The following is an 18,007-nucleotide window of genomic DNA, read 5'->3' as shown; positions in this document are numbered from 1 at the left end:
TAATGCTGTCAATTAATAGAACCAGGTGCATTTGCATTATAATGCAAAAAAAATTGCTTTTGAAAAAAAATGTAAAGTTAATAAATGTAAAGATAATGAGTTGCCTAAGTAGTAGATAACAAGCATGTTTGCATGTCCCCACTAACCATCATTATATTTTCAATGAATATCAAACAAATAAAAAGTGCAATTAATACCAAAATGTTGCTGCTGCTAATATAATCATATGTTGATCTAGTGTATTTTCGTTTACTGTTGTGAAATGGAAAATCAATAATCGGTAATCGAGAATCGTTAATAATCGAAAATCGACTGTAATCGAATCGGGACTTCAATAATCGTAATCGAATCGAATCGGGAAATCAGACAGATTAACCACCCCTACAATTAAATATCCTTTCCATGTGAATAAACTCAGAGGCCTCTGGCAGAAAGAAAGTTGAGAAAGAGAGAGATGGAGATGCGGGTAAAGGTCAACTGAACTTTAAGAGAAGAGTAAGGAATCGTCTGTCATCTTAAACCAGCCTTTTAGATCTAGACGAACAGCAGCCGGTCAGACAGAAAGCCAATCTGCCATCATTCTCATGCAAACACCCTCCCTGCATCCACTCAATAACACTCTTTCATATTTCACTCAGATGAGTGGAGAGAGAGAAAAAGAGAGCTGTAAGAAAGACAGAGACAGTCTCGAAGAGGAAAACAAGCAACTTGGAGAGAGAGAAGGATGCGAGAGATCGAAAGCAAGTCTAAAACAGGCGTATCACACGAGCAGTTAGGCCCGATAAGATTGGGACTCTCAGATTGCTGATGGCGATCAGTGTATGGGGGTCAGTTGTTGGCCACTCAAGCATTTCAGATGGGGCTGGGATAAGTGTCCAAATTAGCTTTTAGTGGCCCTGAACAGACAACGACAGAAACCCAATCTGTGGGAAGCAAGGCCTGAATGCACGACTGTGTCGAATGAACAAGCCCCCTGCGTGTGAAACTTTACATTCCTCCTCATTCACTAACACCGCCTTTAGCATAGAGACGGAGAGAGAGAGAAAGGTGGGAGAAAGGTAAAGTAGGAAAAAGATGAAGGGGCCGAGGATAACGGAGAGGTTAGAGAGAAAGGTAAGAAAATTTGAGAGAGTACAGTAGATATTGAATGCATGTTTCGGGACTGCAGATCTTTCCCACTCACCCCAGTCCTCATGTATAAACATTGCACAAAATGGGAATTGAAATATGCATACTCAATTTTCCACCCACATATCAGGACTTATAAAAAATGTATTTGGCGTAAATACGCACACACCGTCCGCACACTCCAGACCACAATTGTTCATCGGTGTGAGTGAAATAATGACGTCGTAAACAAAATGATTTTAAACTTTTCCATTTGATATACACATTTATATGAAATATACCATTCTCATTAATGGAGTTAAGCATTACATTAAATCATTATCCACAAGTTGTATGTGAATATGTGTAATAGATGTGCTGCTTTTTACCAATTTTCCAGAGCAATGCTACATTTTTTACATGATAATTCTGCTTTGAATTGAATACTAAATAGTAGAACAAAATATTTTCACACGAATAATGATCAGTGATACGCACTCGACTAAGATGGCTTAGCAACACAGGCAGTATAATGACAGTCACTCACAGACTCTTCTGGTGTCGAATGGTCCGATGACACAGTACTGTACAACTGCTGCCACACTGCACACAGGTGTGCTGTTTTTCCTGAGCAGACTGACAGTAGCCTACTGATAACACCTTATGCAGTTTTCCAAGCATCATGACAATGCCTATTTAAAGGAATTGGTTAGATTTACACGTGTCTATTTGTTCTGTGTGAAGCACAGTTTAAAAAAAATTGTTACACTGAAAAATAAGTATCTTTTTCAGTCTTAACATTCTAAAATATGTTTATTTTATGTACAAAACTGCATAGATTTGTTTTGTTTAAAACAATTGAAAATAATCTAATTTTGTCAAAAGGAATGAATGAGAATCTTTTCTGAAAAGTATTTTATACCTACAATTGTGGACATTTTTTTAACAGATATTTTAAACAAGACAAGGATACAGGATGAGTCTTAGCGATGTAATGTGACGGCACAAACAGCATTTACAGTCCAAATATCTCAATCTCATATTGTCCAAGTGTCTTTGAAAGCAGTACTAAGCTATTACATGGATGGAAATATGCAATGGAAATGATATGCAGGTGAGGATATGAATAAGGAGCCCAGGAGTTAAAACTCCTTATATGGTTATTTTTGGGGAGGAGGAGGGGTGGAGTCTGGAGATGCATGTTCGCACAATCTTCCGCTGTTTTTTTTTACATTTTTTTTTACAGTCTATTGTGTACATACGGTTTTACAAATTTGAAAACCTTTGTGCGCACGCACTTTTTAGGATGAAATCCACACAAAGTTTTATACATGAGTCTCCTCTGATTTTGAAGGCATGCTCATTTTTACAGTCTCCATCCAAATTTCTTTGAGGCCATAGCATCTCAAAGCCTTTTTATTTAATTTTTTTTAATTATTATTTTTTTTAATTATTTAAATTTTTTAATAATTACTTGTATTTTTTAATAAATGTATTTATTAATTTATTAATAAATACTTGTATTTCAGAAGGATGCATTAAAGTTAGGGTAGGCAATTTTGGAGAGGCTAGCAATAGCAAGCTAGCTTTGAAAACGCAAGATCACACCCTTCCTTCAGAGTGTCTCCAAAGCCACGCCTCCCCCAAAACACATGAACACACACACCAGAGTCTGCAAAGAATCACAAGAGATGGTGTTAAATTGCCTGTTTCAAAGCACATAGCTTTACAATAATAATGAACATAAACAACTTACAGAGAGAGATCTGACTTGTAGCACCTGACTGCTGTAGATTTATTTCACCGTTGATAGTGTTGACATAGAAAAGCATAGGATGTGAACAGCCCAGAGTAGAAAGTCACAAGTTGCCATCTTGTAATTATGGTTATGCCATGGAGTGAACACTGTGTAAGCTTGTTTTTTTGGTTCAGGAGGGACTGTAAAAGCCGGCTGCTGTTTGTTTGTGGCACTCTGTCTGTCTCACGTCTGTCTACAACTCTGCATGCCTCATGGAGCAGAGGTATGGAAATACATAGGTTTACAGGCAGGTAAGACACCGGCCCGTAGCATTACATTCGGACTAAAGGCAATGATTGGACAAGCATTATTTTGGTTCTGAGGCTATCACGAGAACTAAATATCATCAAAAAAAAAAAACATAAAAAAAAATATATATATATATATATATATATATATATTTGTATAATATCTATACCACTTATATTATTGATTCCTATCAGTATAAAAAAAACAGTAAAAAGAAAGTGTATAAAAAGTGTATAAAAAACAGTAAAAACAGTATAAAAAGTGTTTTTGAAAAATATTGCTTAAAAGGGACAGTAAATATATTTAAAATATTTTCAAATAGTAAATATATTTGAAAAATATTTCAAATAAATGCTGCTCTATTATATAGCTTTCTATTTATAAAAAATCCTAAAAAATCTATCATAGTTTCCACTGTAATTCCAATGTGATTCCTTAAAAATATTAAGCAGAAAAAACTGTTTTAATTGATAATAAATATTTCTTGAGCAACAAATCAGCACATTCAAATGATTTGACACTGAAGACTGAAGTAATGGCTGCTGAAATGGCTACATTTTATATAAAACAGTTTTGATCAGATAAATGCAACAACATTGGTGAGAGATTTCTTTCAACAACATCTTACTGACCCCAAACTTTTTGTTCTGGATTTGGTGGCCTCTGATCTAGCCAATGTTTGCATCACCCCAGTGACTAACTTAAGATGGTTAGGAAATTGCATCTCACAGAGACAGTAGACTAAAGTTGATGTTACTCTCAGGCTATTAATAGACCAACATTACATCATTTTAACTAAAGTACACACCAACCGTCAAGTGCAGAAGATAATGCATTCCAGTGGTGTGTAAAACTGCATTAAAATGCATGTTCATGATGCCATAATATAAAGAAAAACAGCCTGGAGAAAATGGCACATGTCCAGTATGAAAAGTATCATTTCACTTCTTTAAACTCGGATACATGACGGGATGTCTGCCCTCAAGTCTGGAACAAAGTAAACACAGAACCACTGCACCCGTCTTTCTCCAAAATCCTCTTCCTCATGCCTTTCTCTGAGCACACTAACAGGTGTGTGGGCTTATAAGTCAATACCGCTCCAGGAAGATAAGCGACTTCGACTGCTCTTGGAACGGTTTAGACCACCAACATCCTATCTTAACTATTACAAGACATAACTGGTAAAAACCGGTCTCAGGTCAGTAGACAAGGGCAGCGTATCAGCAACAAGTATATCTCCATTCACGCAGTCCAACCTTATGCATCCTGGAGGCCTTTCAGCTCACACCTGAGCCTGCTTTACTCTCAGCTCCCACAAAAGGCTGTGTTTACTTCCATTACTATCACTCTTTCTATCTCTCACACACACTCTCTATCGCTTTCTCTCTCCTTCTTTCGCACCTGGGGCTGAGATGGGTGCAGAGATATAGTGAGAAAACACTGAGAAAAAGAAAAGGGCCGTGTTTCTTTCACAGAGAGATGGCGGGACACAAAAACCGATAAAGCAAGAGGGGTTTTAGAAAAAGATGTAAGGTGAAATCCAAACAACAAAGTCTTCCAACACCATTCCTGCAACATTAATGGCAAAGCGTGACTTGGCTGAAAGGGTGTTGCAGCTCGAATTGAGTCAGTTTCACCATCGTTTTATGATAAAACTCACTCCCTACCTGTACTGAGAGAGCAAGAAGCCCCCAATTGATGAGCCACAGATGGAAAATGCCATGGCAACCATGCCGTTCCACACCCCCAGCTCTCTGGCAGTCATGTGGTGGTCCAGCAGGAAGAGTGGAAACATGGTGATAGCCCCCTGTTCACCTGGACACAAAATATAGGATTACATCAGGGCACACACACACATGATTGTAAATGCTCTTTTAGGAAAACTCTGCACTTTAGTTAGAGGGAACAAACAGACCAAGAAAATTGACCGGATTATTGAAAATGTGTTGCATTCTTAGCACATTGCATCAGACTTTTCTCAAAACTGGCAATTAACAACATATCACAGCACAAACTTAGTCAAAATAAAACACAGCCATGTCTGAGAGTGGAAAAAAGTGAAGATAACCTGAGAAGAGGCCACGTTTTGTTTTGTTTTTTAGCACTTTACTCCTCAAAGGATCAGTGCCTGGATTGCCTTCCAGTCATTTCTTTTTTTCCTGAGAGTTTGTCACTTAAACTCTGACAAAAACAAAAACTGCAAGAGAAAACGTTGCCGTTACATTGTGCCGAGTCCTGCCTGTGCTGCCTCGCTGCATGGTAGTGGGTGCACAGAGGCCTCGGTAACCCGCCGCCGTGTATTATTTAACGCCATTGTCATTATTTATGGAGTCTGCCTTCAGTTTGACAGCGAGACAGCCCGCTGACTGACAGCTCTGAGACCGCCGTCAAACAGAAACTGCGCTTACGGGGACCCCGGGATAAAACCGGAGAGAAACAAAAACAGAAAATCAAAAATCAGACGCTTCTGCCTGAGTTCTGCTACTGTCGCTGACAGATGCACGTGAGCGCTTTGACATTGCTTTCTTTGTGGAGAATTGAGTCTGACAGTAGAACTAAACTTGTAAAGGATGTTAAAAAGTCTGTAATGTGGTGGCAACAATGAACAATGGAACTCAATTTTCACATTCAGCACATCTTTTCTTAGAGAATCATAAGGCAGCTATGCCACCCAGGTCCAATGCCTTCAAGGAATAAGAATGCACTTTTATGTAGGATGATACAAGTCAGTTACATTTACCTTGCACATTGGACATTGAAACCGCATGTTACTTTGCTTATATTGTGTGTTGATTAATGCCAAAGTAGTCATTTATAACCTAACCCTTGAGAAAATTTAGCACAGTTCCTGTATAACCATAATTTATTTAAGAGCATTGTAAACACAGGTAGAACTACAGAGGTAAATTTTACCATAGTAAAAATGTATTCGAAACTATACTTGCACCATATTATATGTGCTGGGGAAAAAAAAAATGTATCAACCATATAACATTTTACTTTTTTTTTTTTAATTTCTTTCTTTCTTTCTTTCTTTCTTTCTTTCTTTCTTTCTTTCTTTCTTTCTTTCTTTCGAAAAGGGACAGTGCACATTAATCAACATTCACAAATGTAAATACCCAAATCAGCCCAAAGGCTAGTATTCATTGGTAGTCCCTTTGCCAGATGTTATCAGGCCTAAAACTAGAGAAAAAGGTACAACATTACAACAATAATAGAACAAAAACTTGTAAATAACTCTGTAAAATACAATTAAACATACAAAAAAACAATATATACACAATAAAAAAGATAGATAAAAAACATTGTTATTAGTTAAATATTACTATTTAAAATGTAAATATTAATAATAAAGGAGGCAGTTTTAATGTTCACATTGTTGATTATGAAAAAGACATTTCTTAAAATGATGCTTAAATTAGTTAAATGATGAGCATTCTCTAATTAAGTGTGGTACAGTATTCAACTGATGTGAGGCTCTGAATGAAAAAGCAGCTTGACCAAACAAAGTTTTCCTATGTGGAATTATACAATCGTCCCTAATTGCACCTCTTGTTACTCAGTTTTTAGTAGATTTAAATTTAATAAAATCAGCCAGAGGAGGAGGAGCCAAACCATGCATAATCTTATGAACTAAACAAGCATTTTTAAAGTTGATTAGATTTTCCCAGCAAAACAAGTTAATGTGACAATGATGAAAACTAAATTGCTTTTTATCTAAAATTGAAATTTTATTAAAAATGTATTATACAAACAATCAAAATTGCTTGTTTTTTTAATAATTCCAATGATTTTAGAACTATTAAATGTGCACTAGACCAGCTTTTCAAACAATATGTGACATGAGACAAAATCGTAGATTAGAAATTCTTAATCCTTAAAATAATACGAATCTACATTTCCACTAAAATATCACAAACGGATGTAAAGTCAACACTGTGAAACAAATAGTGATCAGTGTCAACAACATGGTAGTCTAAATGTATACAAAATGCCAAAAATGATAATTGAACATCAGATGTTGTAGATCGTATTATATGTGAAGTCTGGACATGCGCTTCAGCGTTCTGTCTTAGTCTTTTTATATTTTCCCCTACGCTGCTTCAAACTAATTATTTTTTAAGCAGGGATTGAAAACAAACAACAAGGCTGCTTATTTATGTCTATAAATAATCTCAGAGCAACAATTGTCCATTTCACATGGGATTTCATTAGACATCCACAAAAACACAGCAGAAGAGAGGAGGCACTGGGAGGAGAAATGGGGGAGTAGAGAGAGAGTGGGGAGAGACGCTACGCTACCGTATATCAGTTCACCTCGCTTAACAACGATAGATAATGGGGAACAGATGAAGACAAAAATGGACTACAGATTCAGGATGAGACTGAACAATTATGACAGCAACTGTACAACAATCATACTATAGTGGTACTGACTGAAACCCAATGAAATATTTGAAGCTCCTTTTAAAGTTTTCTGCCACTGAATTTTTTATATATAGGCTATATTATGTTGGTCCAAACTTTATTTCTTCTATGTAAAGTAAAAGGGGAAAAAAAGCACCATATATGAAAAGACGCGCATGTATATGATTATTAACAGAGATCTTTCCATCCAATGTGTTGATAAAATCAGATTGAGCAAGTGAGTTCATGATATCACCACCAACATCAATTACAGATGTTCAGAATATCCATAAATAATGATTCCCTTTTTACTCGGTTCGTCACACAAGGCTATCATGCTATAGTTATTTTTATTGCACAGAAAAGAAAGGCCAGGAGGATATTATTTAAGTATTCAACTTTTGTATTCGACAGAAAACAGAAAGCCATACGGGTTTGGAGCAACATGAGCATGCATTTCAATGTAACGCCACCTGAACTCGATGATGGTGACTAAAACCAACTCTACGATCCAAAGTCACTAGAGACTTCAGCATGGGAACAGCCCGAGGAACCTGGGTCCCTCCCAGTTCATGTAGGTCACTGTGCCGTGTGTATCTGCATCTGTGTGTACTTGAGCAGGTCACACAACCCCATTGTTAATGCTCCTTAACCAACGACAAGCTCCGTACCAAGTCTCTACGGACCTCTGCGTTTAGAATACGCCAAGGTCTAGGTTATTCCCTTTACGTTCTGGGACACAAATGTTCGGATGAAACAAAAGCATAGAGAAAAACTGTGAGAGAAGATACGGTGGTAAGGATAGGGAACGGAGACGCACTCATAGAGTGATGTAAGCTCACATATCTAAACAGAATGCTTTTTAATGTTCACACCCAAGTTACACAATGGTCCAGACAATGGGAAAACAAGGTAGGTCATCACATACTTTACTCATCTTCTTCCTATCACCCTCAACTCACACGCTTTTTCGTCATACCCGATGCCCCCTGCACCCCACCATCTCTCTCGCTCTTTCACTCTCTCTCTCATAGTTGAGCATGTGGTGGTTGTTCATTAATTCATCCCCCCTGCAGTCCTCTGCGTACCCTCTAGAAAATATTTGCCTCCTGCTCGCGTCACCCCTCCATCCCCCCTGCAAGCCCCTCCTTTCCCCGGCCCCTGCTGTGCTGGACAGAGGGAGGGAAGCATCAGGCGATATACAGGCATAGAAGCGTGTGTGAGTGTGTATATATAGTTAGAGCAAGAGAGTGAAAGACAGAGAGACACAGAGCAAAAGTGGTTTTCTACTCCAGAGAACCCCCCACAAGTAGACTCCCATCTCCAGCTGGACACTTCCCAGGGAAGCACCACGTCTGGCCAAATCCCAGCCCCCTCCATCCCATCACTGTCCCTCCGTCACCCTTTATCAACGCTTGGGTTGAACACATTTTGGTAACAACCTATGATGCAATAGACGACATGCAACCCTGTAAAATGTGATTGATTTGACAACTTAGTAAGATTATCACATTATTCTACAATCCAATAAACATCTTTTTAAAATCTTGAAGTATTTAAAATCTTATAGTTTGTGAATTCCTATGAACTGTAATATATATATGATCCCATAAAGCTTTTGAGAAACAATCAATTGAAGTTAAATAAAAACTGCAAACGGCCATTTAAATGCATGGATTCTAAGACTTTCTATCTCCACTCAACATCAATGTGTGTTAATAAGTTTTTAAAGTGATTTTTATTGTCTTTTAGTGATATTTTGCAGATACACAGAGCAAAACAATTTTTCTGAATCAAAAATTGTCTTGTTTTCTAGAAGAAAATCATACTAATATTTAAAATAAATAATGCAAATCTGCATTAGCTAAGACTTATTAGAGACTAAAAAGTTAGATTCTCATCCCACAGGCAAATTGATTTTTTGTTGTTGGTTGCTTTAAACATTAGTTGCACAAAACTGTTTGATTTCTATTAAAAAGGAAAAAAACTTTGCCAATGGAAAACAGAAAATAAACATCAATTCATGCATATTCCCTAAACAAATCTTATGCAAAGTAAATGCATCCTGTTTGAAAGATTTGTACTTTACTAGCACACTTGTAAACGAAAGATGTTATTGCATTTTGAAGTAATTTGTTTCATCCGAAAGTGCTATTTAATAATGATTATGATAATGATCAGGGGGAGAAACCTTATAAGACGGATTAAGAGTGGGGCTGCCGCTTGTCCTGTCTGATATTGTCTGCTGGGGCTCATCCGATTACAGTGCCACCTCTCTCTCTTTGCCAGAGACACATACCCACATACATTAACAAGTTACACAAAGCCTGGTTTTGTGATTAAATTGTTTAAATCTGACAAAAAATATTGCACTTAAATGAGGTGGCACACACACACATTCACACACACACACACACACACACACACACACACACACACACATACAAAACATTCAAATAAACATACAAATTTCGTTTTCGATGAAGATACCACAGACACAAAGACTAATCTGGACATAATCCCCTTCTGGTGCCAAACACCACATTCAGCTCATTGAAAGTGATTCATTAGCTGCTATGTATGCCTATATTATTGATTCAAATCATAACATAGAAGTTAGGCTTGTAGTTAAATGCTAGCTCAAAGTTGAATGAAAGATTTCAATATCAGTTTCAGTGCAGACATTCTGAACAACTGGATGACCCAACTGTGTGCGGTTTCCTGATGTTTAGCAGCTTCAAAGTCATAGAGAATAATGTGACAGCAAGGCAAAACATTACCAGGACTGGCCATGAACTAAAAAAATTATATAGGCTATATACAGTAAATATATACAGTATATATACATATACATATATATATATATATATATATATATAGTGGTTACCAAAGTTCTTAGAATGGTATGATTTTTTAAGTTTTAAAAACTTTCTTCTGTTCACCAAGGCTTCATTTATTTGATCAGAAATACAGCAAAAATAGCAATATTGTGAAATATTTTTACAGTTTAAAAGAACTGTTTTCCATTTGAATATATTTTAAAATGCAATTTATTCAAGTGGTGGTAAAGCTGAATTTTCAGCAACATTACTCCTGTTTCCAGTGTCACATGATCCTTCAGAAATCATTCTAATATGAAATGATAAAATGATAAAATGATTTGATGCTCAAGAAACTATTATTGTCAATGTTGAAACCAGTTGTGTACAATTTTTTTTCAGGATTATTTCATGAATAGAAAGTTGAAAAGAACGGCATTTATCTGAAATAGAAAGCTTCTGTAACATTATCACTACCATTCAAAATTTTGGGGTCAGTAAGAGTTTTTTGTTGTTGTTGTTTTTTTTAAAGGAATTAAAGAAATTAATATTTTTATTCAGCAAAGATTTGATCAAAAGTGACAGTATATGACCTTTATTATGTTGCAAAAGCTTTCCATTTCAGTTAAAAGCTGTTTTTTTCTTTCTGTTCATCAAAGAATCCTGAAAATAAATTGTACATAACAGCTTTCAAAATGTAATAAATAATTATATGATAATAAATATTTCTTGAGCAGCAAATCAGCATATTAGAATGATTTCTGAACCATCTGACACTGAAGACTGGAGTAATGATGGTGAAAATTCAGCTTTGATCACAGGAATAAATTACATTTTAAAATATATTACAATTAAAAAACAGTTATTTTAAAAATATTATTAAAAATATTTCACAATATTACTGTATTGGCTATATTTTGGATTAAATAAATAAAGCCTTGATGAGCAGAAGAGACTTCTTTAAAAACAATTAAAAACATCTTATCATTCTAATAATTTTGGCCACCATTGTAATACATATAAATAATCTGCTCAGTTTAAAGTCCATGATCAGTAACAATAATATGTTGGTGTTGCTGTAGTTTTTGATTAATAAGTTTCTCTCTGTCCCACCATTATAACATAAATTAGTCACTTTCCTGCTAAATAACTTTAGGAACTTTACTTTTAACTGTATAGTTGTCACAGCATGCACACATACATAATATTTAACGTTTACAAATAATTTTATCAAAATGTATATATACACAAATATATTTTAAATAAAAATTTGATGTTAATAAAATTATTTGTACATGTCAAGCTGGAAAGTGACTACAGTAGTAATTCAACAGAATGTCAGAATAGTGGGGTAAAGTTTCAGAAAAATTTTTCTGGTGATGTAGAAACAACATACATATTAAACTGTCTGAAATATAGATACATATGTATTCAGTAGACAAGTACAAAACAATAGGTTAGTTACAACTTAATAAATGGTGTCAAATTATGACAAATATCTTACCTAGCTTGTAAGTGAGGACGAAGAACATCGTCCATGTCGTTCCTGGCACAGACAAGAGCTTCCTCCACACCTTCCAGGGCTGCATCACTTCCTTTGGCCCCCTCCGTCCTTCTCCCTGTCCCCGCGCCGGCTCTCCGTCCAACACAGGGGCGCCCCACACAAACAGAGCAACACCACCGTACACACAAGCCAGCAGTGTGAACATCCAGCCCCAGCCTGCAACATCAATCACAGCCAGCAGCCCCCCTCCAGCAAACACAGACCCAGCTTTATACCCAACCACCTGCACAGTGTTCCCCAAACCCAGCTCCCCCTGCCCCCTGAGCAGCCGCACGGCCACCCCGTCAGCTGCAATGTCCTGCACGGATGCCAGCAAGTTCATGACAAGCAGGGAGCCCGCCACAACCATGTACTGGACATCAGGTGAAATAGCAGCGCTCACTAAACAGGTGAGGGCCAGACCAGCCACCGTGCACACCAACCAGCAGCGCTTGGTGCCAGTCCGGTCCACCAGAGGGGCCCAGAGCACCTTGAGCACCCAGGGGAAGTAGAGGATTTTGGTGAGGCTGATTCGGGTGAGAGAGTGACCGGCACCGCGCAGGTACACTGGGAGCAGGGATGACTGCAGGCCATATGGAATGCCCTGGATGAAGTAAAGGAGACCCAAAAACACCAGCTTGTCGTTGATCATTGAGAAAGGTGGGTTTGGGGAGCCTCAGCTCATGGCTGCACTCTGGAACGAACACAAGTAGAGAGTTTGACATGGACTTGTTAAGTTAACATAGTAGAGGCTTAATACATTTTCCAATTTAAAACACAAACCAGCATTGCAGAGATTGACATTAATTCATTCATTCATTCATTGCACATGTGTTCATTCATGACACTGATATAATATCTCCTGGGTAATGATAGAACATGTGCAAGAGTCATTAGATATATTTTATAAACGTTCTGCAAACTTCTTTACACTGCAATTAAATCTTTGAGCATAAGAACGACTCATTCACAGTCATAAACAAAACAGTCCACCACTGTCCACATTTGCTCTACTTGAAGGAGACTTTCGATTAGGACTAGTCCGAACAACCGAAATTATACATATGTACAAGTGACACAATTTAACAACACCAAATACCTTACTGTATTTACAGGTAAATATCTCCACAACCCGCTGTGGTCAAAGCTGCATATTATAACCTCTATTTTCCAATCCTCGTTACTTCCGCGGAAGCGCGTGACGTAACGCACTACTTCAACCAATCAACATATAGCACTCGATGGAGCCCCTGTTTCACAGCCAATAATCAACAGCGCCACCAGTAATGCAGCATGCGCCAGGAATCACAGCAAGACTTGGCTTGTGCTGACATCTTTCCAATAAAGTACTGTACTTTATCCCAAGTTCGTAAAGTTTTAAAGATATCACGCCCTTTCTCTTAGTCAATGTTTATCTATTTCCCACTTCTCATTGTTCTAGGCAAATATGTTTCATCTGACATAGACAAGACAAGTATCCGCCTCAATCTTTCATGGTAGTAAATTTACTTTATAAACCCAGTTTTATGTATAATGTTTACAGGATTTAGATAAATAGGGCATCTATTTTTTTTACTTGAATCAAATGGTAATTTTGTCTAATAACAAATGTACACATTATATCCGGGGGGGGGGGGGGGGGGGGGGCTGTTTACTTACAAACTTCTAGTCACATTTTCCTCTCTGTAAATAGTAGGCACTTTGTTTTTTATGACAGAGAGTGTTCAGACTAAAATGATAGATTGAAAAGATTCTTCAAGCACCAATTGTGGTTCCCCCGACTGCCACACTGACAGAACATTCTGGAGCACCCTTTAAAAGTAAACTTAAAGACTTGTGTTGTTCACTGGGCTCTTTCATAGATATACATAGATACACATCACATTAGAAATGTTGCATAATTTACGCACACACATACACATTTACAATAAGAAAAGTTTTTATTTCTCAAAAACATTTTTTAATCCAATATGGTTGTTATACTGTATGGGGTGTATAATTCATATATTGATAGCTGGTGGGTCTTCATTTGTACACATTTATTGTTGGCACCAATTAATTGCCACACAAGGCTAGCAGGATCGCCTCATAGTCTCCTTTGGTGTCATCCTAAAACAAACAAAACACACAAGCTTTAACAATTGAATCTTTACAGGAAAGGACCATAGTATCACACTCTCTATTTTATTTTTATGTATTGAAGAGTACAATAATGACAGCACAGAATACAAATTCGATATTTAAAATTTGCTAGCTGAGATTTACAGTATTTACCTGGATGTCCTGGTAGAGACTCTTGCCAAACTTATTCTGATACTCTTGCTTGATTTTGGCCAAGTCAATCTCAGAGCGGCTGACCAATATTCTGGTCAAGATCTTGCCTTTGTAACCAGAGCCCTGTGCAAACACAAAGTCACACTGATGGATGTTCCTGCTGTATGTCCAACACATGTATAAAAGGTGCAATTTAAAATGTATGACTATAAGGATATAAATGTATACATCAATTATATGTCGAGTTACACTTGCCTTCATTGCTAGATTCAGTTTATCAGCAAAGAATGCAGATTTGTTTCCAGCACATTTTACTGTTAAAAAGAAGACAAGCGACAGTGTTATGAAAACTTGAAAATATTTTTTTTTTCTCAAAAATGTCACGCAGCTTCTGTTTCATTGCTCAAAGCTCTCTCTTAAAATAACATTCTTGTCATATTTTTGCATTCAGTTAAAAGTAAACATTGCAATAGCATTCTTGTTATACTTTAGGAAAGTAGTTCAAGTCTTGCAAGGTATGGTTCATCTAAGGCCAATGACAGAGAAGTCTGCAGTGACATTATTGCATGTCATTCCATTTTTATAATGAGATATGTAAATCTATAGTCATGAAGGTTTAGTAGTGTCTCACCAGCAGCAGTCAAGCAGTTCTCAATATCACCCTTCAACTCCAGATCAATGGCTTTTGCAACATCCACTTTACTGTACTTGGTGTACTGCTGAAAAACTAAATATAAAGAGAAAAATGACATTATTAAGTGGATTAGAAGACAACTGCTCTACTTATTTTGAAAACAGGGAGGTCAACCATACTTTTCCTCAGCTGAGGAGCGTTCCGTGTAGTGAGGATGTCAATGAACACAGCACAGTCTGTGCCTTTTCTTTTCTCTCCTGCCTCATACAAGGCCTACAGGCAAAATGAGAGTTCAAGAGAGATGTATATACAACAACCCACCACATATTCTCAATAAACACTTGATTACCCTGGCATCTTTGTCAGCAAGGTCATCTTGCACAACCTTGTCTTCACTTCTGACAGCCTATGAATTCAAATGAGAAAGAAAGTTTATTAACATGCCAATTCAAGTCACAAATCACTCTACTAGTGCAGAATCAGATGTGCTCGATAAGCCAGACATGCAGGACTGGGACTGGGAGGGGCAGAATTGAGAAACACTACTAGAAAAGGTCAGGTGAATCAATCATCTACTGTATGTAAGAAAATCCAACCTTGCAGAGAGCAAGTAGGGCATTCCTGAAGTCTCCACTTGTCTCAGACTTGATCTCCGCCTCTAGATCCTTTTTATAATCTATAAATGTAAGCCATACATTAATTTACAGATATACTCTACTCAGATACCATAAACCAGGGGTGTCCAATCCTACTTCTGGAGGGCCACTATCTTGTACGGTTCTGCTCTAATTATAATTAAACACACCCAAACCAACCAGCTAAGCAAGCTCTTCAGGATAACCAGAAACTTCCAGACAGGCGTGTTGGAGCAGACTAGGGCCAAACTCAGCAGGATGTTGGCCCTAGATGAGCAAGATTGGACACTCCTGCCATAAATTTTAATGCTGACTTATAATTAGCATTAATGTTACCTTGTTTGTAAACTTGTTTAATCTCTCGGATCTCTTTATTGGTCCTAGAGGCCAGAATCTCGACAAGTGTGTCCTCATCTGTGCCCAAACCCTGGAGAGAAAAAGACTGGGTTATCAGGGGGGTTGTGAAAATGACACTTTTCAAGTTTTCAAGTTATTTTTTAAATGTTCACCAAATCCAGGGTAAAAATGTGAAGTTTATCTGTATATAGTTGGGAAATAATGTTACCTTCATGGCATTTTTGAGCAGAGAGGCATCATACTGAGCAGGAGGCATCAACAGGCTCAGAACCACATCTTCCAGCTCACCCTTAAGGGCAGCTTTCAGGGCTACATCTAGAGGCTGCACAGAAGAGAAGAGGTCATTTAGATGAAGGGGAATCCAGAGAGAAAGAAATGTGTTCATTTCAGGTCCACTGAATGTAATACCTTGCCGGTCGCTTGCTGGTAAGCAGCCTTAATTTGCTGGCGCTGGGCATTGCTTCTGTGGACCAGTGTACTGATGATTGTGGGCTCATCCACACCTGGACACAATATGTGTGTCAATAGAGCAAACAGATGCACAATGACATGAACGTGTTTATAGATTTTCACTTTTCAACATATACCAACCTCTTGCCTTGATAGCTTTGTCCAGGACACCTGCATCTGCAGCCGCATTAAACTGAGCAAAGGGCTTCACTGTCCCCTGCCCCTCCTAAAGACATGATGAGAGACACTTCTTTAACCATAGCCTACATACAGTATTACATAGCTTACAAACTAACTAATAGCAGATCAACATAAGAAGTCAAAGCAAATTTTAAGAAGGAATCAAGGAAAGCATAAACATTGAAGCACGTGCCCTTTAACAGGATGGCTGTGACTAGAATGGGGAGTGAAGTACATTCCTATCTCTGACTCATTCAGTCTGGAGCTGGTCAAATTTTCCTGAAAGTTATAGCAAACTTACTGTGATGTCTTGTACTGTGTTTTCTTGCATGCCCTGATAGGCAAGCTGCTCGAGAAAAGCACTGACGAAGGACATGTTGACACCTGGAACTCAACAGCCAAACCTACACGTTGGCATATGTTAAAATACATTATTTTTTTTAAATTGAAAAAAAAAAATGAAAAATAAAAATTATATTTTATATGCGTTCTCTAGCAGTTTTAAAAGGACATGATATACCACTAAAACAGAACATTAAAGCGACTGTCAAGGCAAGGGCAATCATACACATATTGAACAACGACAAAAACAGTTTACAAAACCAGGTTATGGAGTTTTAGAGCTCAAAGTGTGCAACGTTGTTTACATTTACTTAAAACAACTAACGTTACACTGCATTACTTCGCTGCATCATTTTCATTAGCATCCCCCACCCCACACTTTTCTCATTTGCATTATATTTTTCAGTAAACAAAACCAACGCTGTCATAAAAATGCAACAATTATATATTTGAATACAAAATTTTATATATCACGACGTGAAATAAATAAAGAAAATCCCAGTTCCTCACTTACCAAGACCGAATGCACACACAGCCAGCGAGTAGGAGAAAAGTTTCAACTGAGCTGTAAGTATTTATACACAGAACCACGCCTAGCAACATCAGCTTGACTCTTGCGCTACAGTTGGGCGTTGTCTACTTTCCTCCGTCCTTTCCGACTTAATCCCAGACAGTTCCATTTCTTTTTCACAAAAAATAAATAAAAATAAAATAAATTAAAGGTGTATTCATTAATTTTTTATTTCCAAAAAAAAAAAAAATGCACATAAAAATAGTAGGGAAACATCGCCTATGTGCGTACCAATCCCAGCGAAGATGTAGGCTACACAAACAAGTGCCCTTTGCATGGCACAAGGCTTAATTTAGATAAATAAAATATATAATAATACGTCAAATAGGCTAACACATCATATTGTGACTTTATGATATCAAAATAATAGTAAAACGTTTAGGAAAATATATTCATATTTAGACAGGTGATGATATAGGCCTAGGCCAACTCACTTCATATTACTAATTGTTTAAGCAACCCAGTAAGCACATTCCTACCTGTATTGTTTTCTATTGTCATGGTAGCCATAACGAATGAGTTTTAAATAGTAGTAGCCAGCCATTGTCTTCTATACTTCATGCAACAGTTGAACCTGACATTGGGTGCATTCATGTTGTTGTTGGGAGAGTGCCTTATAATTGGGTAATCATTGGAATTTC

General features: G+C 37.3%; 2 protein-coding genes across 6 annotated transcripts in view; both read right to left on the bottom strand.

Moving 5' to 3' along the window:
• The window catches only part of slc33a2 (solute carrier family 33 member 2), a 32,803-nt gene extending 19,635 nt beyond the window's left edge, over positions 1-13,168 (bottom strand). The window contains exons 1-3 of one of the 3 annotated variants that reach the window (XM_039659414.2): positions 13,023-13,168; positions 11,885-12,617; positions 4,822-4,969 (exon numbers count right to left, since the gene is read on the bottom strand). In XM_039659414.2, coding sequence (XP_039515348.1) covers positions 4,822-4,969; positions 11,885-12,575 — 839 coding nt within the window. In that variant the 5' untranslated portion in view covers positions 12,576-12,617; positions 13,023-13,168. The remainder of the gene's footprint in view (positions 1-4,821; positions 4,970-11,884; positions 12,618-13,022) is intronic. The other 2 variants (XM_039659416.2, XM_039659415.2) reach the window with 2 other exon arrangements.
• Positions 13,169-13,844: 676 nt separating this feature from the next.
• On the bottom strand, positions 13,845-17,438 carry anxa1a (annexin A1a). 3 transcript variants are annotated; one of them, XM_039660014.2, is made up of 13 exons: positions 17,310-17,438; positions 16,755-16,857; positions 16,415-16,499; positions 16,232-16,326; positions 16,032-16,145; positions 15,803-15,893; positions 15,428-15,507; positions 15,181-15,237; positions 15,011-15,104; positions 14,829-14,924; positions 14,453-14,511; positions 14,198-14,320; positions 13,845-14,032 (listed from the first exon to the last, which is right to left on the bottom strand). In XM_039660014.2, exons 2-13 carry the CDS (start codon positions 16,827-16,829, stop codon positions 13,979-13,981), a joined length of 1,023 nt encoding a protein of 340 aa, XP_039515948.2. In that variant the 5' UTR covers positions 16,830-16,857; positions 17,310-17,438; the 3' UTR covers positions 13,845-13,978. The 3 variants fall into 3 exon arrangements, with proteins under 3 accessions (XP_039515948.2, XP_039515949.2, XP_039515951.2); XM_039660015.2 differs by having other exon boundaries at positions 16,755-16,837; positions 17,310-17,432; XM_039660017.2 differs by having other exon boundaries at positions 16,755-16,843; positions 17,310-17,421.
• Between the last annotated feature and the right edge of the window lie 569 nt (positions 17,439-18,007).

The sequence above is a fragment of the Pimephales promelas genome, chromosome 4 (assembly GCF_988280905.1).
Source record: "Pimephales promelas chromosome 4, fPimPro1.hap1.1, whole genome shotgun sequence".
NCBI lineage: Eukaryota > Metazoa > Chordata > Actinopteri > Cypriniformes > Leuciscidae > Pimephales > Pimephales promelas.
The sequence above is the reverse complement of the archived record's forward strand: the minus strand, read 5'-3'. Positions and strand labels throughout refer to the sequence as shown.